The sequence below is a fragment of the Panthera leo genome, chromosome B3 (genome assembly GCF_018350215.1).
Source record: "Panthera leo isolate Ple1 chromosome B3, P.leo_Ple1_pat1.1, whole genome shotgun sequence".
NCBI classification, from domain to species: Eukaryota; Metazoa; Chordata; class Mammalia; order Carnivora; family Felidae; genus Panthera; species Panthera leo.
In genome coordinates, this window is record NC_056684.1 from 53,567,788 (window position 1) to 53,593,702 (window position 25,915).

The 25,915-nt window shown below is 35.7% G+C and overlaps 1 protein-coding gene across 7 annotated transcripts in view; it reads left to right on the forward strand.

Annotated features, from left to right (window-relative positions):
- The window catches only part of GABPB1 (GA binding protein transcription factor subunit beta 1), a 78,682-nt gene that overhangs the window by 45,335 nt on the left and 7,432 nt on the right, over window positions 1–25,915 (forward strand). For 4 of the 7 annotated variants that reach the window (XM_042942055.1, XM_042942052.1, XM_042942053.1 and 1 more), the window contains exons 2-8: window positions 3,650–3,757; window positions 8,065–8,232; window positions 9,458–9,652; window positions 11,113–11,260; window positions 11,610–11,723; window positions 20,604–20,789; window positions 23,620–23,735. In XM_042942055.1, coding sequence (XP_042797989.1) covers window positions 3,650–3,757; window positions 8,065–8,232; window positions 9,458–9,652; window positions 11,113–11,260; window positions 11,610–11,723; window positions 20,604–20,789; window positions 23,620–23,735 — 1,035 coding nt within the window. The remainder of the gene's footprint in view (window positions 1–3,649; window positions 3,758–8,064; window positions 8,233–9,457; window positions 9,653–11,112; window positions 11,261–11,609; window positions 11,724–20,603; window positions 20,790–23,619; window positions 23,736–25,915) is intronic. The other 3 variants (XM_042942056.1, XM_042942057.1, XM_042942058.1) reach the window with 3 other exon arrangements.

Sequence of the window (25,915 nt, forward strand, 5' to 3'; positions counted from 1 at the left end):
ACTTTTCCTGTTTAGTAAGTCAGTAGTATATAACTTTCTTTAATGTCCGCATTTAGTTAGTTGATAGTCATACAATGTAATTGGTCCCTTAAAGAAATCTTTTTATTTTTTTTAATGTTTATTTATTTTGAGAGAGAGAACACCATGCATGTGTGAGTAGAGGAGGAGGAGGAAAGAGGGAGGGAGGGAGAGAGAGAGAGAAAGAAAGAGAGAGAGAATCCCAGGCAGGTTCTGTGCTGTCAGTGCAGAGCCTGATGCTGGGCTGGATCTCATGAACCCATGAGATCATGACCTGAGCCAAAATCAAGAGTCTGATGCTCAACTGACTGAGTCACTGAGGCATAACAAAAAACCCACTTTTGATTTAGGAAGATAATATAGTAACATTATAGAAACTTTGTAAAATAAAAGCAAAATTTCCCGTAAGCGTATCACTGACATATTCTCCAGTGTTTTGTTCTCTGTGTGTATATTTTGACATTCAAAAATTAGTTTTGTATCTTTTAACTTAATGTGGCATAACTTTTTAATGTTATTATGTAACTTCCAACTATATTTTAAGCTACTGCATATTCTCAGATTCCACAATTTTCCTACTTTGTTCACATGATAAAAATGTAATAATATGTATGTAGATCTATTTGTATATATGTGTATTGATAGATCTGTTTCAGTATATTATTTTTTCTCAGAAGTAGGATCATTTATTAAGTCATTAAACTTGAACATTTTGGTAACTTTTATGTATTGCCAAATTGACATTCTAAAAAAGCTGATCCTGGGGCACCTGGGTGGCTCAGTCAATTAAATGTCTGACTTCGGCTCAGGTCATGATCTCGCAGTTCAAGAGTGCAAGCCTCACATTGGGCTCTGTGCTGACAGCTCAGAGCCTGGAGCCTGCTTCGGATTGTGTGTCTCCCTCTCTCTCTGCCCCTCCCCCTCTTGCTCTCTGTCTCTGTCTCTCAAAAATAAATAAACATTAAAAAAATTTTAAATCTGATCCCTTTATACTGCTATCAACATTATGTCACTATATATGGAAGTGAGAGTCTCAACTCATTCTTGACTGCATCAGAAATTACTTTTATTTACATTTATTTGACTGTTATGACACTGAACATTTTTTATGCTTATGAATTATTTGTTTTCTCTTTTGGAAAATATATGGTCATGTCCTTTGATTGTTGTTATGTTGGGTTCATGGTGTTTTTTTTTTTTTTCCCTTTTCATTTTGAATCAGACCAAAATTTTGTGTAATTAAAACATTGATGTTTCTTACATTCATTTTTATGGCAAACTTTCCTTTGCTGTATTTTATTTTATTTTATTTTATTTTATTTTATTTTATTTTATTTTATTATTTTATTTTATTTTAATTTTTTAGTACATTGAGGTTTCATTATCTACCCATAGAAAATAATATGTGATATCAAAGAAAGGGGTGGAGAGTCAAGAAATCAGGTTCTGGAGGGAGATATTTATAATATTGTATCTGACAAAGAACTCATATTCAGAATGTATGTTATGAATGCTTACAAACATTAAGAAAAAGGCAGACAACCCAGCTTCCAAAAATGAGAAAAATCCCTATACCCAGATGTCTAAGTCATCTGGAAGTGTGCATGCTGAATGAATCCAAACTGATTTTATATTACCTGTGTAGACATACTCAAAAGGGTATATTTTGGGTGAAGATTTATTTCATTATAAAACCACATTTATATTAAGTTTTGGTGATACAAGTGGAGTCACTGTGTTAGTGTGGCCAGTTTAGATTTTACTGTAGTTTTTTGGAAGAGAGGTCAGTTTCTTTTTGCCTTACCCTGCCTTTTGTAGGAAATGATTGCAGGTTCTTTGCTTATTGAGTGTAATGTAAATTTTTACTATCCACCTGCTACATATTTCCTGGGAAGAATCCTTCATAAGAGATCAGTAATCTCTTTAGATCATAGTGTCTTTAACAGGATTAATTTGTATCTTGGGTTCCAGTGACTCCATTGAGGTATGAGAGAATGGGAAGAAAACAGAAAGGAAATCAGAAATTCAGGGGTGAAAATGTAACACACAAAAAAGCATGCAAAAACCCCCACATCAAACACATAAATTCATGTGATTGTTTTTCTTCTTCACCATGGAATATATTCTAAATTATTTTTATCCTTATAAATTGAATAATTATAAGAAGTTCTTTCCTGCCTTGTGACAAATACCTGTTTTGGACATGTTCATCTCACTTAATCATTGTGCAAGCCTCCCAGCATTAGTACCTGTTTCTGCTTACTCCTTCTGTGTTTGGTTATTCTCATGTTGTAGAATCTACTAAAAAATACAGTAATGTAAGCATAAATCTGTTCTTTCAAGGGACGTCTTTTAATCAATCTTTTTACATTCCCTAACATCTCTTCTAATTATGTAATGAAGTCTGTCCTTCCTGGTATAAATAACCTCTCTAAGCTCTGTCAACTCCCTTCTCGCGTAAGTATGTACATATGTACGTACATCATATATACGTACATACATAGTCCTCTACCCTCCTTCTTGAATAATACCTCTTCATACAAGATTAGAATACACTAATCAACCTGACATCCCCTTCTTAGAACTTCTTTCCCCTTGACTACTGAATTCTCAAAGGGTATTCACTTATTGAGGCAAATTCATAACACGGGCACATTTTTCCCCGTGGAAATCTCAGGGATTCAGTATCTTCCCTTCCTCCCAGGCCTCAAACCCTACCTGTTTGCCTTTCCTCAAGGATACTATATAATATCATTGAATAGCTTTCCAGTTGAATAGTCTTTCTGAATTTGGGACCTTTTTTCTCCTCAAAACTATCATCTCTTGAATTTGAGCATCTCTGATACATTCAAATCTTTCTTCACTTGTGTACCCTTTCATGATCGTTCCCTAACATATATTTCAGTATTTCTTATTCAAGAAGATACACTCCCCACTTACCTCCACACCCCCACTCCCACACACTTTTACAACTCTGGCCTGTGACATTAGTGTTTTCAGGTATCTTGAATACAAGATATGAAGTATACTTAACTTTCTAGGTTCTTAGTGAGACATGTAGTCTTTTGATAATACTGTTCAACTTTCTTTTCAGCATTTTCTTTGAATGTGAATTGTGTCCTTTTCTGGAAGAACTTGAATGTATATTGACTGTGCAATCATTCAAAGTATTATTTTTACGTTCTGAGTACATCTACTGATTTACCATTGCAAAAAGCTGTTATGATATATTTATTTTAATTTTCATCAACTACAGAGGACAGAATCTTGTACCTTATTTCTGTTTACTTTTATGAAAAACTATTGCTGCAACTACTTCAGTGAAAACAGTTTCTTATCACTCCTAAATATTAGACAAGCCTTCTCTGCTGCTTACCTCATCTGTGTTTACTAGCTATATTTGGAGAATTCAAACTAATTTTATTATGCTAGGTAAAAACTTAATGAAAAAGGGAATATCTGTTCCAAAAATTCAAATATAAATTGCTTTTGTGTGATCTGTAGTTGCAGATTAACCATTTCACAAACTTTTAGAGGGATATTTGAGAATTGGTATTAATAAAGATACAAGAAAAATAATCATGTCATAATGTATGAAGAGAGATGTTAAATTCATCTTTGTTTTGTTTAGATGTCCCTGGTAGATTTGGGGAAGAAGCTTTTAGAAGCGGCTCGAGCAGGTCAAGATGATGAAGTTCGTATTTTGATGGCAAATGGAGCTCCTTTTACTACAGACTGGGTAAAGAATGATTTTAATGTTGTACTCTTTTTTTTTTTTTCTTTCTTCTTCTGTTTAGTTTTTTCAGATAAAGTCAGTATTGTATTTATATACAACAAAAATTTTTTTTTTTTGCAAATTTGTAGTTTTAGAATTATAGCTGACTTTTAAAGGAAATGATTTGTATCTTTATGTCATGTATATATGACAACCTTATCTAGATATTCTGTCTACAAAAGGGTTTTTCTTTTAAACTATGGAGTTCAATATTTTAGGGTGAATATAAAATGTAGCGCTTGGAATTTAATTTAAAGCTGATAAATGGCACAGGTAGAATTTATAATTCAGAAAATAACAGATAAAGATTGAGGTTAAGGTGATAATTGCTCCTAAAAAGGAAATATATTCATATTTCAATTGATACTTGTAACACTATTGCAAACATGATCAAAGAGGAAGAAAGGAATGGGAACATGTTCCTAGTAACTACAGAAGGCAATTGTGAGGAAGATAAAAACCATAATTGTACTTAATTCCTGGGGTAAGTCAAAAGAGATGGTCTTGGGAGTGTGAAGGGTTAGGAATCTGGATTAACCTGCCTAACTGGGAACAACTAAAAATTCTAGATTTTTGATTTTGTTGTTTCTGGTATACTTGTCCTATGCTCTTTTTTGTTTTTCATTAAAAACAAAAAATTTTTTATTATGGAATATTTCAAGTATCTATCAACCCTGCATACCCTTCAGCCAGCTTCAAAAATTACCAAATATACCAAAAAATGATGAATCTTGTTTCCTCTATAACTTCATCCACTTTTTGTTCTGTATTATTTTAAAGCAAATTCTATGAAATATTTTATTTCATCCATAAATATTTCAGCATTTGTCTTTCTAAAAGATAAAGCGTTTTTTGATTAACTGTTTAAAAAAATCTTCTTTACTGCACTAATGAGTTAGAAAGAAAATAAGGAATTATTAACTTGCAAAACTAAGCAAACAACCAGAATCCAGAGAATTTTGACCCTAAGAATATTTGCTGAACTCAGTGAATTTGCCTGTTGTTTGCCCACCTCACTGGCATGGGTTACTGGAGACAGAGACCTGAGACTGCTCATAGAAGCCTCCTAAGAAATCCTCTCCTCATAATTCTGGAATCCCAAAGAGATGCACCTTCTGTGTAAGAGTAAACCAGAAATGCCCTTTCCCTCTTCCTACCTACTTCTGTCCCTGCCCTTGCTTGCCCTGTTGTTAGGGCACTGCAAGGAAAATGAACTGACTTGAAACAAGTCACCAAATGGAAAGAAAAAAAATTATTGATGAGGATTTGGAGTCACAAGCCATCCCTGGACACATTTGTCACCTGAACTCATAAATTCTTGTGCATTCTGAAAAACTGTACACTGAAAAATGAATTTAAAATAGTCTTTGGATTGAGGTTACCCCAGGTTCCTGGAAGAAGCAAATTAATATTCTTCCTGGGGGACCTGCCTTCATCACAGTATCCACAAATGAAATTTCAAGGAAAATGAACAGTCAAAAATGACTAAATGCACAAGGACACAAAGCAACTTGGAAAATAACTCACTGGAACAACTAGCACCAGAGCAGATTGACAAGGATTTTAAGTTTATTTATTTATTTATTTTGAGAGAGAGAGAGAGAGAGAGAGAGCGAGCATGCACCCATGTGAGCAGGAGGGGGGCAGAGAAAGAGAGGAAGAGAAAGAATCCCAAGCAGGCTCTGTGCTGTTAGCTTGGAGCCTGATGCAGGGCTCTATCTCACGAACTGTGAGATCATGACCTGAGCTTTATTTGTTTCTTTATTTTTATTTAAAATAATTTTTTAATGTTTATTTTGAGAGAGAGAGAGAGAGAGAGAGAGAGAGAGACAGAGTAGGAGTGAAGGAGAGGCAGAGAGAGAGGAAGACACAGAATCTGAAACAGGCTTCAAGCTCCAAGCTGTCAGCACAGAGCCTGACGTGGGGCTTGAACCGACAAACCGTGAGATCATGATCTGAGTTGAAGTCAGGTAGTTAACCAACTGAGCCACCCAGGTGCCCCTCTAGATAAGATTTTAATAGATTAGGAACAGCTAAAGAGAAAGTTAATAAACTGAAAGGTATGAAAAAAATCCAGAATACAGAAAAATAGAAAATTTAAGATCTCAGAAGTCATGAAGGCTGGTATGCGAAAGTCTAATGTATCTAATAAAAAATCCACAAGGATAGTGAGAAGAGCGATGAAATAATTTTAAGAGATAATGGGTGGGATTTTTTCCAGAACTGGTGAAAGAGAGCAGCTCAGATTCAAGTAGCCCAGCTAATCTATAGGAGGAACAATTAAAAAACAAATCTATATCTAAACATATCATAGTGATACTATAGTGTATCAAGACAAAAGGATCTTAGAAAAAAAATTTTTTAATGTTTATTTTTGAGGGAGATAGAGTGGGTGCATGCATGGGAGTAGGGGAGGAGCAGAGAGAAAGGGAGAGAGAATACCAAGCAAGCTCCACACTGTCAGCGTGGAGCCTGATGTGGGACTCGAACCCACGAACTGTCAGATCATGACCTGAGCTGAAATCAAGAGTCAGATTCAACCAACTGAGGCACCCAGGCACCCCCAGACAAAAGGATCTTAACAAGGGTTAGTATCAGTAACACATAATGAATTCCCATGACAGCAATAAAAAAGACACACAAGGCAAAGAAGACTGGGCAAATGACTTGTTACGGTCAAATGAAAGAGAAAGTTCAAATGACCAATAAATGTGAAAAGATGCTCAACTACATTAATAATTGGGCAAATGCAAAGTAAAATCATGAAATGCTATTGCATATCTACCAGATTTGCCAAAAAAAGCTTAGCAGTCTCAGACATTGGTGAGGATATGTGTAAATTGCTATAAACATTGTGGAGGAGTTTGGCAGTTCCTAGTAAATTTGAACATGTACATGATCTATGAGGCAACAATTGAACTTACAAGAATACTTCCCAAATTGGGGTACCCGGGTGACTCAGTCAGTTGAGCGCCTGACTCTTGATTTCAGCTCAAGTCATGATCCCAGGATTGAGGGATTGAGCCCCACGTCTGGATTCACACTGAATCCTGCTTGGGATTCTCTTTCCCTCTCTGCCCCTGTACCCACTCGTGTGCATGCTCTCTCTCTCTTTCTAAAAATAAAAATAAAAAAAGAATGTTCCCCAAAGAAACTCTTGAATAGTGCTTGCCATGGAAAGTGCTTTAACAGAAATCTTACTTGCTATCATTATAGTAGTGATCTTAACAAATTTCATGTTCTAGTGAACTATCTTGGTTCTTTGGAACATCAGTGCCTTTGGTAATCAGAGTTAATAGGGACTTTCTATGCCTCTAAATGTGTGTAACTTAATTCTGACTTTCACCTATTAAAGTATATGCCTCTGATAAGGTTCTTCCTAACTTACATTTTACTACTTCCCCTGCATACTGTGAATTTAATGTTATTATAGTGGCTATACCACATGCAAGAGTTTCAGGAGAACTGGGCTCTGTTTTGGGTCTGTCCTGACTCACCTTTGGCAAGTATACCTCAGCAGGTTTTTCCCTTGAAAAATGATTATATGAACTTCTTTAAAAAGATCACTGAGTTGCTTTAATAAATTTATTTTTTTAAGTGCTTCAAAAACAATTTAATGCAAAATCTACACTATTATATTTATTTGATATGAATTTCATAGATGAAAATTAGTTTTGTGTGACTGATATGGGGAAAACATTCCAGTACTTAGAAAAATTTCTCAAACCCTAATTATCTCTAATTTATGATGCAATTAATTTTGTTCATGCTATTTATCTGTTAAATAAAAAAGCAAGTTTGAATTAAATAAAATACTGACTTTTCTTCCTCATTGAGAAATGTATGGGAATTCCTCTAGGACTAATATGTGGTAAGCATAAATTATTTTCTTGAGTTTTGAGTTACTCTGTAAACAGATAATATAATCTGTTTGCTATGTAAACAGAAAATATAAACTAGAAGGTAGTAATAGAAGTGTGTTAAAAAACGGTTATAGGGGAGCCTGGGTGGCTCGGTCAGTTAAGTGCCTGACTTTGGCTCAGGTCATGATCTCGTGGTCCGTGAGTTCGAGCCCTGTGTTGGGCTCTGTGCTGGCAGCTCAGAGCCTGGAGCCTGCTTCGGATTCTGTGTTTCCCTCTCTCTTTGCCCCTCCCCTGCTCACACTCTCTCTCTCTCTCTCTCTCTCTCACTTGCTCTCTCTCAAAAATAAATATAAAAAAAAAAAACAAACCACAATTATAAATGTGGATTTTTTTTTTCTTGCGGTATAGCTGGGAACCTCTCCACTTCATCTGGCAGCACAGTATGGGCATTACTCCACCACAGAAGTACTACTCCGAGCTGGTGTAAGTAGGGATGCGAGAACCAAAGTGGACCGAACGCCATTACATATGGCAGCTTCTGAGGGCCATGCCAGCATAGTAGAGGTTTTACTTAAGGTATGTGTTTTCTTTTTGCACTTTGCTTTTGAAAGTCAGCCTTCAAAGGATTTATGGTTTTGTAAGAGGGAGAAGGGAACTAGTTTTATTAAATATCTACTTTTTTTTTTCTATGTTACCTCATTTTTTTTGTATGTAATTCCATCAAATGAAAATTATCTTAAAGCTTTCTTTGTGGGAGAAGAAGAACTTCCTCTAGGTATGTTCTTAGTTAAGTCAGACAGTTGATTTCTGAGACCTTGGTTTCCATTATGATGAGGGACTATGGCTTTGTCTTACTTGACACAGTTAAAATATGGAAGGAAACATAAGGCTTGGATGATTAACAAATAAATAATACAAATAAGGATTTTTATTATAGCCTTTAGATCAACTTACCCAAAAGACATACAATGTGTAAGCCACAAATGTGAACACATGTAATTCTAGATTTTCTATTACCTACATTAAAAAAGTAAAAACTAATTTTAATATTATATTTTATTCAACCTCATATATATAAATATTGTCATTTCAACATGAAGTCAATGTAAAAATTGTTAATGAGATATTTTACATCCTTTTTTTTTGGTGTTAAGTCTTTGAATTCCAGTGTGTGTTTACATACTTAGTACATTTCGATTGGGACTAGCCATATTTCATGTGCTTAACCACATGTGTGTAGTGGCTGCCACATTGGACAGTACATCCCTGATAGCTCCTTTTTTATTTATATAAAGGATATATTTTATTTTATTTATATATAAATATATATATTTTATATTTATATATTATATATATATTTTATACATATATTATATATATTTTATTTATATAAAAGGATAGCTCCTTTTATTATTTATATTATACTGGTTTTGAAAGCAGAGGCTATCTCTGTATAAATAAGGGAGTAGAATTAAAGAGGGTTTTGGAGGAGTGCTCATAGCAGTCCTTCACTTCTTATGCCATTTTATGTCATGATGCTCACCTCCGGGTGAGTGAAAAAATCATTGCTGCACTCTTAAGAAATTAGAAGGAAAACAGTTGGCAAAGTTAGCATGATAGAAAACTGATTAAGTGACAGATGTGTGGAGATTTGTGGAACATACAGATTATTCAACACAAAAAATAGCCGATCATGTTAGTAGCACATTATTGCTTTAAAGCATAGTGGCTAGTATTTTCCTATTTGGAATTCTTTATATTTCATATTGTAGAAATATCTTATTTTGCAATATATTTATAGCATGGTGCTGATGTTAATGCAAAGGACATGTTGAAGATGACAGCTCTGCACTGGGCCACAGAACACAATCATCAAGAGGTGGTGGAACTTTTAATCAAATATGGTGCTGATGTACACACGCAAAGTAAATTTTGTAAAACTGCGTTTGATATTTCAATAGACAACGGGAATGAAGATTTGGCAGAGATATTACAGGTAACCTTTGGCTTTAATTTGAGAAAATAAAAGGATCTCTGTCTTGGGGTGATTTGAGCTATTTAGCTTCTAGCTTTTCATTTTGGATTTCGTTATTTTGGACAGTCCTTTCCTCTTTCACTTACTCTTTGTTCATTGCTATTCATTTTTCTGAGACCATAGTCTTTACATGTAACATTAGAAGATTAAATAAGGTGATTACTTTCTGTGTTTTTAAGTTCCTGAATTCCCCTTCTAGACATTTTATTATATTAATTATTTTTGTTGCATATTTGGATACAATGTGGTTTTTCAAAATATGTTAAACTTCCACTAAAAATTTCCTTTAGCAACTATAACATTGCCCTCTGAGTAATTGATGCAGTCTTTATAATTTTGATTGGTTTCTTTTATTTTTCATCATCCTCAAACAAAAATCTGTTTATGAGCCTAGTTACTTATGGCTTTTGGGCAAGGTTTTTTTTTTTTTTTTTTCATGTTTATTTTTGAAAGAGAGATTGAGAGAGAGAGAGAGAGAGAGACCAAGCACAAATGGGGGAGGAGCAGAGAGAAGGAGACATAGAATCTGAAGCAGGCTTCAGGCTCTGAGCTGTCAGCACAGAACCCGACGTGGGGCTCGAACTCAACTTTTGAGAGCACAACCAGAGCTAAAGTTGGGTGCTTACCCGACTGAGCCACCCAGGCGCCCTGAGACAGGTTTTTTAAATAACCAGTATTGCCTCTCTTTTTTTTAGCTACACAACATTGATGTAAATTATCGTTACTCACAACCTCTTGCCTATCTTCTTGTTCTCCTTCCCAGTAGAACTTTTCTTTAAGACACTTCTGACTCTACTGAAAAGATGTTATATGTTCAGGAAGATGGATTTTGTGGTGCCTCTTGGAATTCTTTTACTCCTAGGAGTGCAATTTGGGGGCCAGGGTTGAAGATAGAAAAGAATTAATTGGGGAGGACATGCTTTATTTATTTATTTTTTCCCTTCAAATTTTTAGTTAAATTATATTTAGTTAACATCCAGTGCAATATTGGTTTCAGGAGTAGAATTCAATGATTCATTCACTTACGTAAAACACCCAGTGCTCATCATAACAAGTGCCCTGCGAAGGACATGCTTTGTATGTATAGTGTTATATATTGCTGAATATAGTAGAGGAAATAATTTAAGTAATATAATTTCTATAGCCACAGGGCAGCAAAATATCCAACTGTGTTCTATGAAAGCCTTTCAGATATTCTTTTCTCATGGGATTTTACTGCTTTACCTAACAGGGAATTAGGATGTAAATTCCTGTCTCTGATTTACCACTACGCTCTCAGTAGACTGTATACAAAGATTTTCATTTGTGTTATAGGATTCTTCTTAAATTTTAGAATTTCCTTTGTGTTTGTACTGCATTGAGAATCTGTGCCCTATGTTCTGGTTGTAATTCTGAAAACACTGTGTTGATTTGGCCCCTAGATTGCTATGCAGAACCAAATCAACACAAACCCTGAGAGTCCTGACACTGTGACGATACATGCTGCCACACCACAGTTTATCATCGGACCTGGAGGGGTGGTGAACCTAACAGGTCTGGTATCTTCAGAAAATTCATCCAAGGCAACAGGTATTGAGATGCATATAGGATAGCTGTTGGGATTTTATGCTTTAGTAGGTGTTCCTCCTTTTATGAAAGGACTGTTGGAGAATGAGGGTAAGATTATATCAGTCACTTGGTTTTCTTTTGTATTGGCAAAAAAAGATTTTTATGAGACAATATCAAGAAAGATGATATTGCAAAATGAGCTACAATATTATCTTTCAAAAACTAATGCTATCAAAGCTTGTTTTTCACAAAACTATTATCCAAGCTTCATTTAAGAATTGAATAAAGCAAAATAGAATATCAGAAAAATGCAGAATTAAGCTCCTTTAAAATTAAAAAATTTTTAAATCTACTTTCTCTTTTCTCGTAGATGAAACAGGTGTATCAGCTGTTCAGTTTGGAAACTCCTCCACATCAGTATTAGCTACGTTAGCTGCCTTAGCTGAAGCATCTGCTCCATTGTCCAATTCTTCAGAAACTCCAGGTTAGAAAAACAAGTCAAATGCGTACATTAAAAGGTTGGAGACTCAAATATTTACAAGGCTAGGAAGATAATATAAAGGGCTAAAGTGAGCAGATTTCAGATTATGGCCATGTGAAGGCAGGGGGCCAGGGTAGGGGGGTATAATTTGTTGTCATTCATTATTTAAATTAGTGTGTTTTCAAATTGTGATCAATAATAAAAATAACAACAACAGGTCATTGAATGCTTACTGTGTATGCTGTGCACCATGGTAAATGTTTTACTTATGATCTCATTGAATCCTCACCCAAAAGCTTGAAGGTCTTCATTACTGGATTTGACTCATTATGGTGTTCTGATTGAAAAGTGTATTTTTTTCAGGGGGAAAAATGTACCTACCTCTCTCTTCTCTCTCTCTCTTTTTTTACTAACTAGTGCTAATAAACATTTATCTATTCTCCAGTTTCAGCATCATAATCAGTGTTTGAATCTACGCTTTTTTATTTGGGAGTCTTAAGATTTTTCAGAATCCCTGTTGATATGCTGCTTTTATAGCCTATACCTAGATCTCCTTAGCATCTTTGTCATTGCATAAGCATAGCAAAGAACATTAATTTCATTGGTGGTTTCTATTTGGTTAAACTTTAAATGTTTTGTCTTAAAGTATATATCTCTGAAAATTAAGCAGGTATTCTTGAAGGTCATCTGAAATTTCGACACTTAGATATTTGGCTCCATGAGTTAGTCATACCAACTTCTCTAACTTCTACTTTTGAAAATGTTATATATGGTCTAGTCTGAGAGATTAGGAATTTCAGTTGACTTTTATTGCATGTGGCATACAATCTTCTGAGTGCAGTAGTTTTTCATTTTAATGCTACATCATAGTGGAATCTTTCTGAAGATATTTTAAGAGCTTGAATTAAGTTAAAGTTCGGGTGAGTACATTGCCACCAGTGTAAATAACTCAGCTGAGGTGTGAAATCAGATAAAGAAATATCTTCTCACCACTCAATTTCTACATGCTCAGGCTAATTATTTCTTGACTGTTCAATTTCTTTTAACATCAATTGTCAGACTCATCTCGATTTTAGGAAATGTTTATGTGTACTTTTTTTCAAGGACATCCTAGTTAGGATCTGGGAAATAAAGTAGTGCTTGTATTTTATATATGATGAAACTGAGATTCATGAGATTAAATAATTTTGCCCTAAACAGCATGGTCATTAAGTGGTAAAAAAGTTCTGTGCTCAGGGTCTGATTGATTCCCAAGTTGTATGTATGTCTGTGACAACTATAATATACTGCAGTTTTTTGGTATCAGTGGACTTGTCTCTTCTAGAATGTGTATAATTTGGCTTGTGATAGGAATAACTATTTCTGTGATTATCATTTTGTCTTATATCAAACAAAAGCATCACCATTCTTGCTTTTACTCCTGAGGTGTGTCTGTTGAAGCAGAGGAGTGTTTTGCTCCTCTGTCCTTCTTTAATGGATGGGGATTTAGGGATTTAGGTAGATAAGAACTCCATTCCAGTTCATTCCATTTTGGAAATTATTCCAAAATGAAGATACAAAAAAGTGAAAAGGTTTTCTTTTGGAGGTTGCAGCTGCCTTTTGCCCCATGAAGAAAACCACTGCCATGTAGTATGCTGTATTTATTAATAAGCAGAGGCAGCTATATTATCCTGTCTTTCTACCAAAGCTTACAGGCCACTCTTATAGGTATTTTCTATTAAAAAAATCAAAACTTCAGGCAACTCACATCCTCACTCCCTCTTTCTCTCTGCTTTAAAACAAAACAAAAATGTACAAACAATAAAAATTCATGGAGGGATAGATCATGTTTTGTGATGGACACTGAAAACTGTTTTTGTGCTCAAATTTCCACTTGTTGTTTATAAACAGCCATTCATTTTTAATGAGAAAATATTTATTCATGCATTGAACAGGTTTTTGTTGAACATCTCTTTTGACCTCATTACTCTGCTTGGTGCTAGAGAGAAAATGGTAAACAATCAGATACAATCCCAACCTTTATGGAACATGTAGTCTTTTGGTAGAACAAGATATTAATCAGATAAAATAACTGTCATTAGTGGTACATACAAAGAATGCAGGATTTTAACCTAGTCTGGTGGGCCAGAGAATCTTCCTAGAAGGAGATATTTAAAGTAAAGATTAAGTAGGAATTAGTAAGCAAACATTGGGGGAAGAGTATTTGAGGAAGAGGACATATGTAAAGCTTTTGAGGCAGGAAAGAGCTTGTAAGAGGACTTCAGAGGCCAGTGTGGCTAAGCCCGGCAAATGGGAGAGTAACTCCTGGTGGTTGAAAGTAAGATTATAAAGGACTTTTGGGACACATAGATGGCTCAATTGGTTAAGCATCTGACTCTTGATTTCGGCCTAGGTCATGGTCTCACTGTTTGTGGGTTCGAGCCCTGCGTCGGGCTCTGTGGTGACAACATGGAGCCTGCTTGGGATTCTTTTTCTCCTTCTCTCTCTGCCCCTTCCCCCTCTCCATGCTGCATGCTCTCTTTCTCTCTCTCTTTTTCTCTAAGAATGGATCAATAAACTTAAAAAAAATAAATAAAGGACCTTTAAAGTGATTATTACTTTGGCACACTCTGAAAGGAAGTTCAGTTAGGAGTCTAATGCAGTCAGCTGGGGAAGAGATAATGGTAGCATGGGTTAGGATTTGGCAAAGAGATAAGAAGCAAATAGATTTGAGAATTATTTGGGATGTAGAATTGGAAGTTTTGATTGGTTGGATGTAGGCCTTACAGCTGTAGTGTAGTTTGTCTGGTCCTTTTAAAATAAACTCTTTCATGAAACACTAATTTTTGGCTGTAGCGTGAGGTCCTATATTGATTTTGCTTTGCTTAGCCTTATTCTTTTTTGCAGCCCAACTACATAATCTCTTGATTAAATAGACATCTATGACCACCCTTCTTTTTTTCTTTAGAGCAACTTCTGTTCTTTTTTATTAAGATGTTTTTCTAGAGGTATAATGCACCTGGTGGCTCTTTTCTTCCTTTCTCCTAAGAGTGAAATTTGAATCAGGTCCCCTTTGCACATTGTTTTTTTTGCTGTTCCTAAACTAGATCTGTAAAAGTGAATTAATTGGCTTTAAGGGATAAGTTACTGGACTTTATAAGATTGTTTTGGTTTTGCTTTTTTGTTTTTAATTTCAGGTTCAATTGTAAGCACAATACCTTTGAAATGTTTTTAGTGAGCATAAGTTTCTAGTGTTGAAATATTTATATGTAGAATTTTAAATCCCTAGAACATCTTAAAAGTGGGTTTTTCTCTGTCTTATTAGGCTTTTATGGTGTTATAATTAAGAAGTTTTGTTGAACAAGAGATCTCAGATATTTTCAAAGATGCTGCAGGTTATCTAGGCTCTCTTTGTATATAACAATCTGACTTTTGATTTAGACCAGTAAATAGTACACTAATTTTTTTTATCCTTTAGAGGTGTTTTAACATTTAGAGGTGTGTGTATGTATGTATTTATTTTTTTTAGATGTATTTATTTTTGGGAGAGTGTAAGTGGAGGAGGGGCAGAGGTGGGGGGTGGGGAGACAGAGGATCTGAAGTGGGTTCTGCACTGACAGCAGAGAGCCGGATGTGGGGCTTAAAGTCACAAACCGTGAGATCATGACCTGAGCCAAGGTCAGATGCTCAACCAACTGAGCCACCCAGGTGCCCCTGTATGTATTTTAATTAACACTCTTAAAGTTTTTAGGGTTTCTCTTTTATTCTTACATGTTTCAACATTTCACTATTGTGTTGTTCATAGGGTTTCTGAGGGACACTTTGTCTTCTTACGTAATTGGTTTTCTTATAATTTTTTCTTAAATTCCTTACTATAGTACAACTTAAAAAAGAAAACTTTTCAGATGAAAGGGAGGAACTCTATTATTTTAATGACAGTCATTGCGAATAGTGCAAAGATGAAAGTTCTTGAATTGTGCCTTGATTGTGTGTGATCTCAGAAATTTCTTAGAGATGATTACGCTTTAAAGCATTTACTACTTGTAGTTAGCATTCAACCAGAGTGAACATTTCTTTTTCATATGGATATATTTTTTTAAAAAATCAAAGCAATAGTTAATGTGTTTGAAAACCTTAGTAGTTGTTCTTTTGAATATATTACTGTGGCCTACATTTCATTTTATAATTCTCTTCCTGAAATTTTCTTAAGTGCTTGGTGATAAAGCCTAATTATAGTTTAAGAGAAACAAAAATGAGAGAACTCAAAACATAAAGGTTTTTTGTGTTTTCAGTATTATCTTCTGCAGTTTGTATCGTGACCCTTGATTACCAAGTAACAGAGTAACAGGGTGGCAGCCAAGTCTGTCACCCTGCCATGAGTACATCTTTGAAAACTGGGGTCCCAATAACTTACCTTGCCTTTTCTAAAAAAGGAGCTCATTGATAACCCATGATGTTCTACTGGGAGTTGGTAGCAACTTAGCATGTTTTAGAGCAACTCTGCATCTGAATGGTAGGTAACACGACTTCAGAAGAGAATGGTTTTATTTAATTACTCTTTTTATAAAGTGTTGCCTCAAATAATACATGAAAAAACCCTGTATCGTTAAGGAATAGTTTTTATGTGATTTCTCTTTTCAGAATTAGTTACGTTAGAACAGTTTTTAGGTTGACAGTTTTCAAACCCATAGAAAAATTGGGGGATAAACTTTGTATCTTTCACCTGTACTCACCAACTGTTAAAATCTTGCCACACCTGCATGTGTACACACACACACACACACACACACACACACACACACACACACTTTTATTTTACCACATTATCTGAAAGTAGGCTGCAGATATCATGACACTTCACCTTTAAATACTTCATCATATATCTCCCAAGAACAAGGATAGCCTGCTACATATTCATAGCTCCATTATATTTCCTAAAAACATCAACATTAATGTAGTAACATTATCTGACATGCGGTCCACATTCAAGTTTTCTCAGTTGTCCTCAAAATGTCCTTTGTAAGTATTTGTTTATTTTCCTCCAGGATCCAAAGTTCACATATTGTATTTGGTTGTTGTGTCTCTTTATTCTCCCCAAACCTAGGACAGTCCTGCTGCCTCCCTTTTCTTTCTTTTTTTTTTTTTAATGTTTGTTTATTTTTGAGAGAGAGAGACAGAGACAGAACGCTAGTGGGACAGGGGCAGAGAGATAAGGAGACACAGAATCTGAAGTAGGTTCCAGGCTCTGAGCTGTCAGCACAGAGCTCGACTTGGGACTCGAAATTACTCACCACAAGTTCATGACCTGAACAACCACCTGAGCCAGCCAGGTGCCCCTCCATTTTCTTTTTGACATTGAAATCCTTGTAGAGTCTATGCCCATTGTCTGGAAGATCATTCACATTCCGGATTCATTTGTTTCTTAATAAGTAGATGCAGGTCAAACATTTCCAGGAAGAACACAAGTGATATTTTGTAATCTCCCATTGCATCATGTCAGGAGGTACATGTCAGGCCATCCTGATAATGACCACTTGGTGAGAGTGGTTACTGCCAGGTCCTTATAGGCACATTTTCCTCTTACTAATCTTCGGTGTGATACTTTGAGAACATATGAATATCTTGTTTCTCAGAACATTTCAGTGGTTTTAACATCCGTTAGTGACCCTTGGTTGAGTCAATTATTACATTGGAGGTTACAATGATAATTTTTCTTGTTTTGTTAATTAGATGTCATTCTTCTATCAAGATATTTCTTCTTTCTCCCTTTCTCTCCTTTTTCATGAAGGAGAAACGGATTTTTAAAGATTCATTGTGTTGTAATCCATTAGTGTCATTTTTCCTTTTGATGCTTCTCTATTGAAATGTAATATGCATACAGAAAAGTGCATATATCATAAGTTTACAGTTTATTGAATTATCTCAAAGTGACTACTCCTGTGTAATCACTGTTTAGTTCAAAAATGGGAAGTACACAATATATATTTTTTGTTTTTTAAATAATATATTTTATTTAACCCAAAATATCCAAAATATTTCTATAAGAAATCAATAAAAATTATTAGTAAGATATATTACTTTCTTTTTTTCATACTGCCTTTGAGATTCAGCGTGAATTTCATACTAACAGTAGCATCTCACTTCAGACCGCCACATTTCAGTTGCTTGATAGCCACATAATGTGAATCGTTACTCTTTTTGCATAGTATAGCCTTAGCCTTAGGTTTGTCAGAGCTTTTTGAGCAACTCTTAGAATCTATAAAGACTGATCCAGGGGCGCCTGGGTGGCTCAGTCAGTTAAGTGTCCGACTTCAGCTTAGGTCATGATCTCACAGTTTGTGGGTTTGAGCCCCGTGTCAGGCGCTGTGCTGACAGGTGCTGACAGCCTGGAGCCTGCTTCTGATTCTGTGTCTCCCTCTCTCTGCCCCTCCCCTACTCGTGCTCCTGTTTCTCTCTCTCTCTCAAAAATAAATCAACATTTTAAAAAAAAAGTAAAAAAAAAAAAAGACTGATCCAAACTGTGTTATTGAGTTTTAAAACAGTATTACCTATTTTTTTTATTATTGAGGTAATACTGGGATATAACTTTATAAATGCTGCAAGTGTACAACATTATAGTTCAACATCTGTAAACACCACAGAGTGATCACTGCCAAAAGGCTAGTTACCACCCATCACTATAAAACTGACCCCCTTTACCCATTTTGCTGTGCCCCAATCTATTTCCCCTCTGGGGATCATCAGTCTTAAAGTAGTATTGTATATTTTGATGAACTTAAAATACCATGTAGGAGAAGGGAGGGGAAAATTCTTTTCTACCCCTTAGGGTCTTCCAGTTGGAGTAAGAATTAAATTTATATGAGAACGATTAAAAGGAGAAAAAAACCCAAAGTTTTATTACATGCCCGCAGTGGCTCCGTAAGGAAATCGAGACCTAAAAAAGTGAGCACGGCAGGCAGTTTTCCCTCTCTCACACCACCTTTCCCTCGTTGTGGCAGTAGGATGGTGCTGCACACCCCACAGACCTGGGGATGTGGCCTGCTGGCCTGGCTGGTGCACCCTACACACTGGTCCAGTGCAGTAATCCGGAAGGCCACACAGCACAAAATCCAAAGCAGGGGAGGAGTGTGGGCTTGGCCGCTCAGACTTCAAAGCCAGAACCCTGGGTTCTACTCCAGGTTCGTGGTGGATTGTACCAATTATTGTGGCCACAGGTAGGGACTTGTAAGGTCAGTGTGGGACTCAACATGTCTAACATGCTCCAGTGGTAAAGGAAATTTTCAACTTTTAATGTATGTAGTGCCTCTTCCTAGACTGTCAAGGAAGCTATACTTTAACATTTGCTGATGTCAAAATGACTGAGAAAAATCTCAAATCATGGGCTCTATTTCTGCCTCAATCACACATTGTACATCTGCTTCATTAAAAAACAATAACCAAAAAGGAGCATTCCAAGCATAAAGGAAAAAAAAACAATCCCCTTGGATCCCATAAGATTAAAGTCACAGAGCCTTGCATGTATGAAAAACATAAGATAAAGTCTGTAGCTTTATGGAGTATCCTTCCTTATGATAAATATATATAACCCTTCATCAAATATTCCTTTCCTGGAAAATTCTCTTCTTAAGATTGTGTACCAGGCAGTTGTCCTAATTTGGGCTCTGCTCTTTTCTCATTTAACTTTAATTTTTATTTTTTTCATGTTTCAAGTTTTAATTTAAATTCTAGTTAGTTACCAGATAGTGTAATGCTGGTTTGAGAAGTGGAATTTAGTGATTCATCACTTACATACAACACCCAATGCTCATCATAAGTGCCCTTCTTATTACCCATCCCCCCATCTAGCCCATCCCCCACCCACCTCTCTCCGGCAACCCTCAGTTTGATCCTTCAAGTTAGGAGTCTCTTATGGTTTGCCTCCCTCTCTTTTTTTTTGTTTTTTCCTTCCCCTATGTTCATCTGTTGTTTCTTAAATTCCACAGTATATATTTTGCATCTGATTTATATCACTGAGCATGGTTTTTGTCATATTTATCCATGTTTTGCATTTAGTCATTTTAATTGCTGTGTAGTATTCCAGTGCATGAATCTACCACAGTCTTTTTATCCATTCTGCTTTTGATGGATATCTGGTTGGTTTCAAGTTTTTGACTATTGTGAGTAAAGCTGCTATGAATGTTCCTGTGTATGTTGTTTGGGATCAGTAGTTGGGCATAGGATTACCTGTGGGAAAGGATTTTAGCAGCATTAACGTGTGATTTCTTTACCCAAGCAAGGCCAGGGGTGCTGCTTTCAGATGTCAGAATCCTCTCTGAGCCTCTATTAAGAACATAGTGTTGGATTTTACTTACATAAATGTTAACGTATTGTATTATTTACTGTCATGCAGTACTAGATCTGTAGGCCATTGCTACCAAGGCAACCCTTGCTCACACAATCCAGAAAGGGAATAATGCTTATTCTGTTTACTTGAAAAATACAAATTTCCATGTTTCTTTGAATATGGAAATGCATATCATCTCATACGTAAACGTAAATGGAGTATAACCACATACAAAATTCTCTTTTGGATTGTAGAATTTTATTAAGCAAGCATAACCTTTGTTATATCTGTGACCTCAGACGATTTTATAAATTTTGTGCCTCATATAACTAAATGAAGAGATATTACTTATTTAAATATACATATGCATAGTCAGAACTCATTTAGTTATAAATTGTGGGGCTTGTAGTCTGTTGTTAATATAGGTATGCACAGCACCACTGGAGACTGCCTTTAAGAAAAACCATGTAACAGTGTTTCTGTGTAAGAGAACAGGGAAAGCCAAAGTAGCAAAGAAAAATAAACTTCTATCTGTACTTTTGTATATGCTCACTGATCTTTACATATATATTTTGTTCCAGTAGTGGCTACGGAGGAGGTAGTTACCGCAGAATCTGTGGATGGTGCAATTCAGCAAGTAGTTAGCTCGGGGGGCCAGCAAGTCATCACAATAGTTACAGATGGCATCCAGCTTGGAAACTTGCACTCCATCCCGACCAGTGGGATAGGTCAGCCCATCATTGTGACCATGCCAGATGGACAGCAAGGTTGGTAGTAGACATTTGCCTAAAGTTTGAGTTTATTCTCAAGGCTCGGGAAATTGTGATATGTTTTTCAAAGCATTTATTTTTGCCTTAAAGTATATTTTTGCAACCTTTTGCAGTAGACTTGATTGGTTAATTTTATCTGCTTTTTAGGCTACTATTGAAATTAGCTTGCTTTCTCTGAGTATATACGAGGTGGAAAGAGGAACTGGCTCCAAAGTATTCCCGTTGGAAAAAGAGCTTAAATAAATAGTTCAGAATATGCTTTGGACAATAATTTCTTATGTCATTTATTGCAATTCACATATCATACCATGTAAGAAAAGGCTCCTTACAAAGAAGTTGGACTTAGGACATGTAGTAGGAATGTGGTGTCCACTTTTAGCATCTTTGTAATTTCCCATTTTTTCCCCTTGGAAACCTCTGAGAGTAGTAAGATTCAACAAAAGCCCCGACTACATTTTCAGGGACGCTAAAAGGCTGAGAAAACCACAAATTCCATATTTTAAATGCTGCCAAAAACATCTAAGACCATTAGAGCCATGGAAACTCACAGAGGTGCATCAAGAAAAGAAAAGGGATTGAGCTCAGGCATTAGCATAAATATACACTCCCAGCAAGACAGGGCTCAGTCTGTGTAGGAGGTGCCATAAGCAGGGCTGAGGCAGAGGAGTGCATGAATGCTGAAGGAAGCAGAAAGAGAAGGTTCAGAAAATTCCTATCTGAGCAAGCATTGCCATGTACCCAGCATCCCCTCCCCAATACATACAAAAACATGTGTGCACACGCATAACCTTTTAGACAATGATTAGGATTGCACAGACTGTGCTCATTCATGGTCAGTGAAGGAATTAGGGAAGGGAAAGGCTGGAGCTAGAAGTTCTCCTAAACCAGGTTTGGTTTAGAGTGACAGAGGAAGTATAGCACTGTAGAGCCACCACGTCTCAGGAAAAAAGTTTGTCACTGTAACAGAAGAGGAAACCATTGACTTGTGAAGCCTGCAGAGATCTTTCCAATTCTGCAGAAATCTGTTGATGGCTCATCCAAGATACTTTCACAAAGCTTCACAGAACTAATTCTAATTATATAGAAATAAGAAAACTTTCACAGTATTTGCTTATATCGAGCAGATATAGTGTTTCTAAAACCTGACATTATAGAGACTAATCTCATCCCATGAACAAATGGAAGAAATGTCATGTTTTGGGATAGGAAGATTCACTGTCATAAAGCTCTCCATTCTTCCTGAGTTAATTTATAAATGTAGGGTGATATGAAAAAAAAAAAAAAAAAGGACTATTTTAGTTTGCTCCAGCTGCCATACCAAATTACCACAGACTGAGCGACTCAGCAAAAGTTTATCTTCTCACAACGCTGGAGGTTTGAAGTCCAAGATCAAGGTTTGGCAAATTTGGTTTCTTCTGAGGCCTTTCTCCTTGGCTTGCAGATGGCCGCCTTCTCACTGTGTCCTCATGTGGTCAGCCCTCCTTTTGTGTGTTGTCTGTACCTTAATCTCTGCTTCTTAAAAGGACACCAGTCCTATTGGATTAAGGCCTACCCACATGACCTCATTTTACCTGATTTACCTCTTTGAAGGCCCAGTCTCCAAATACAGTCATATGGTGAGGTACTGGGGTTTAGGACTTAAGCATTTGAATTTTGAGGAGGACACAATTCATCCCATAACAGAGACTAACAGGTTTTTTTCCTGGAACTGGCCAGATAGATTCTGAAGTTTATATTAGTGGGAGGAGGAGGGAAGAAGAATAAGAAAACTTTGGGAAAGAAGAGCAATGAGAAGAGCTTACTAAATATTAAAATAAATTTTTAAAGCCCCCATAATTTAAAAATGTGTAACTGACATATGAATATATACAGACTATGCAGACAGTCCAATGAAGCAGATACAAGGCTCTCGATTCTTCTTGAGTTAATTTATAAGTGTAATGTGATATGAGTTAAAAGAAATAAAACACTTAAATCTCAATATCTCTAATGTTTTAAATTACAGTGTACTAAATAAATATTTTACTTTTTTTCATTTCTGTTTGCTTTTGTAAGTGACAGAATTTTTAATATTTTGACAAAAAACTTCAAAGGCTCTAAAACAATTGTGATTTCCCCCATTGATTATCAAAATTGCGTGGTTCCAGCTCACAGTCATTTCTATGGTCCCACACTGCTTGCTATGCAAAGCAAGGACAGCTTCTCTCTCTCTCTCTGTGTATTTACATATGTATAAAAAATACTAAAAATTAGGGACAAAGTCCAACAACCTAAAAGAAAAATAGGCAAAGTTTATAAACAGACAATGTTCATAATGATGTGTCCACACATTGGAATATTATGCAGCTAAATAAAAGAAAGCTCTGTGTATACTGACGAAAGATAACCTAGATACATGGCATGAAAAAAGCAAAGGCAGAGCAATGTATCTATTATATGTGCATTTGAATGTATGGTACCTTTTGTATAAGAAAGAAAAATGAGAATGTATATTCATGTTTTTGTATAAATTAACACAACAATAATAAATCAATAAAAGTGATTATCTGTTAGGCTTATTAAACATTTTTTTGATTTTCAGCCATACAATGAATATGTTATCTGTAAAATTTAAAAAAAATAAGTAGGTGTGTTAAACAACAAGTTCATTAAAAATGCACCACAAAGACAGATATGGATATCCTCATAGAAAGCAAATCAGTGCTTTGAAAATAGTATTTTGGAACATACTTATTTTAGAGGAGTTATGTCAACAATGTCACAGATAGTTTTATTTCTACTAAACCTATCTGAAAATGAATTAATGTATACATTTTTTTCATTTCAGTGTTAACAGTACCAGCAACCGACATTGCTGAAGAAACTGTTATAAGCGAAGAACCACCAGCTAAGAGACAATGTATCGAAATAATTGAAAACCGGGTGGAATCTGCAGAAATAGAAGTAAGGAGTCTTTTACCCGGTGTGTTTTGCTGCAGTCATCCAAAATAAACTCAATTTGCTTTTCTTTATTTTTAATTTCCTTTTGGTCTTTTATATTTATTACTGACAGTGTTGTCTTGATACAGAATGAAAGTACATAGTATTATTTTGTCTAGTTATTTGCTAATACATATAGCAAGCCCTCAATAAATAAATATTGAATGAATGAATGAATGAGTGAAGAATTTGTTTATAACAAAGTCTGTCATCGTGATAACATTGGAATGTCTTTGGTTCTTGCACTTCATCCTTTATTTTCTTTTATATTTACATACATCATTCTCACAAGTCACTAAAGGAAATGTCACTGTGTATTGATGAAAAACATTCTTTTCTTTCAAAAGTGAAATTCAAAGGCCTATTTGGGCTGGAGGATCCTTTTTAAGAAGGTTGATGTTTGTTGACTAGGTTATTTTAAATTTTTTTTTTCAACGTTTTTTATTTATTTTTGGGACAGAGAGAGACAGAGCATGAACGGGGGAGGGGCAGAGAGAGAGGGAGACACAGAATCGGAAACAGGCTCCAGGCTCCGAGCCATCAGCCCAGAGCCTGACGCGGGGCTCAAACTCACGGACTGCGAGATCGTGACCTGGCTGAAGTCGGATGCTTAACCAACTGCGCCACCCAGGCGCCCCTTGACTAGGTTATTTTTAAAAAGCCATAGGTAACTGCTTATTTCACTGTTAAGTTCTTTAAAAAGGAATTTAAATTTGAGCTAGCTGTTGAAAGGATTCAGTCTTTCTCCTTCTAGTTTGGAAGTACAACCAAAAACCATAGATGCCTCCCGGGTTTTTTTCTTGCATGACTGTAAATAAAACTGTGTCCCTTGAATTTGATATTAACTCATATAAAGTGTAAGTAAAGTTATTCTGGAATAACTTTGAAAGATCAACTGCAGTGTAAAGAACATTGGACTTGAAATTAAATGTGTTAGATTTGAATTACACCTCTTGCCCCTATTAGCTTGGAGGTACATTATCTTACCTTTCTGAGTTTCAGTCTTATTTTCGCTCATATGAGAGTTTTGGGTAATGGTATCTGTATTTTGGACATTTTATCAGAATTGAAGAAGTCAGCATACTCATTATACTCATATTTGTAATATCTGGTATATGTAAGTAGTAAGTGTTGCCGAATATCTTAAATATTGTTGGTGAATAGGAATTCTGAAGGTTCTTATCCATAGAAAAGAGGATTATTTTATTTTGAAGGGGGCACTCAGGATTTTATTTATTTTTAATATTACTGTTTTAAAAATGTTTATTAAAAAAATTTTTTTTTAATATTTATTTTTAGAGAGAGAGAGGGAGACAGAGTGTGAGCAGGGGAGAGGCAGAGAGAGGGAGAGAGAGAGAGAAAGAGGAACAGAATCTGAAGCAGACACTCAACTGACTGAGCCACCCATGTGCCCCAAAAATGTTTTTTTTATTTTGAGAGACTTAGAGAGAATGAGTTGGGAAGAGGCAGAAAGAGAGGGAGAGAGAGAATCCCAAGCAGGCTCTGAGCTGTCAGAGGAGAGTCTGATGCTGGGCTCAATTTCACAAACTGTGAGATCATGACCTGAGTCGAAATCAAGAGTTGGACGCTCAACCGACTAAGCCACCCAGGCGTCCCTCAGGATTTTACTTTATTACTGTTTTTTAAAAGTAGTCTCCATATTCAATGTGGGCTTGAACTCACAACCCTGAGATCAGAGGTCACATACTGTACCAACTGAGCCAGCCAGGTGCCCTGAAAAGAGAATTTTTTAAAAAGTCACTAAAAGGCAACGTGATTCTGACTGAGGACAACTAGAATATTTCTTTGCTCCAGTGCATCTAAGTGTAATGCTGATACATCTTTAACCACAGTCACAAAGGACATATTATTGAGTTAAAAAGAATCTGATTCATACTTTAACCAGAATGTTTTGTAACAGTATGACTTTAATTATCGAGGGTAAATTGCTTTGTTTCTTCAAAATTTAAAATGATATTCAGTACATGGACGTTCTTACAAACAGTTTATTCCATTGAACAGTATTAGTATACTTATTTTGTAATCTTTTAAATATGTTTTTTTTGATGTTGACTATCATTTCTGGCACATAAGGTTAAAAAGTTTTGTCATGTACTTTGCTTTAACTAATAAAACATTTTTTA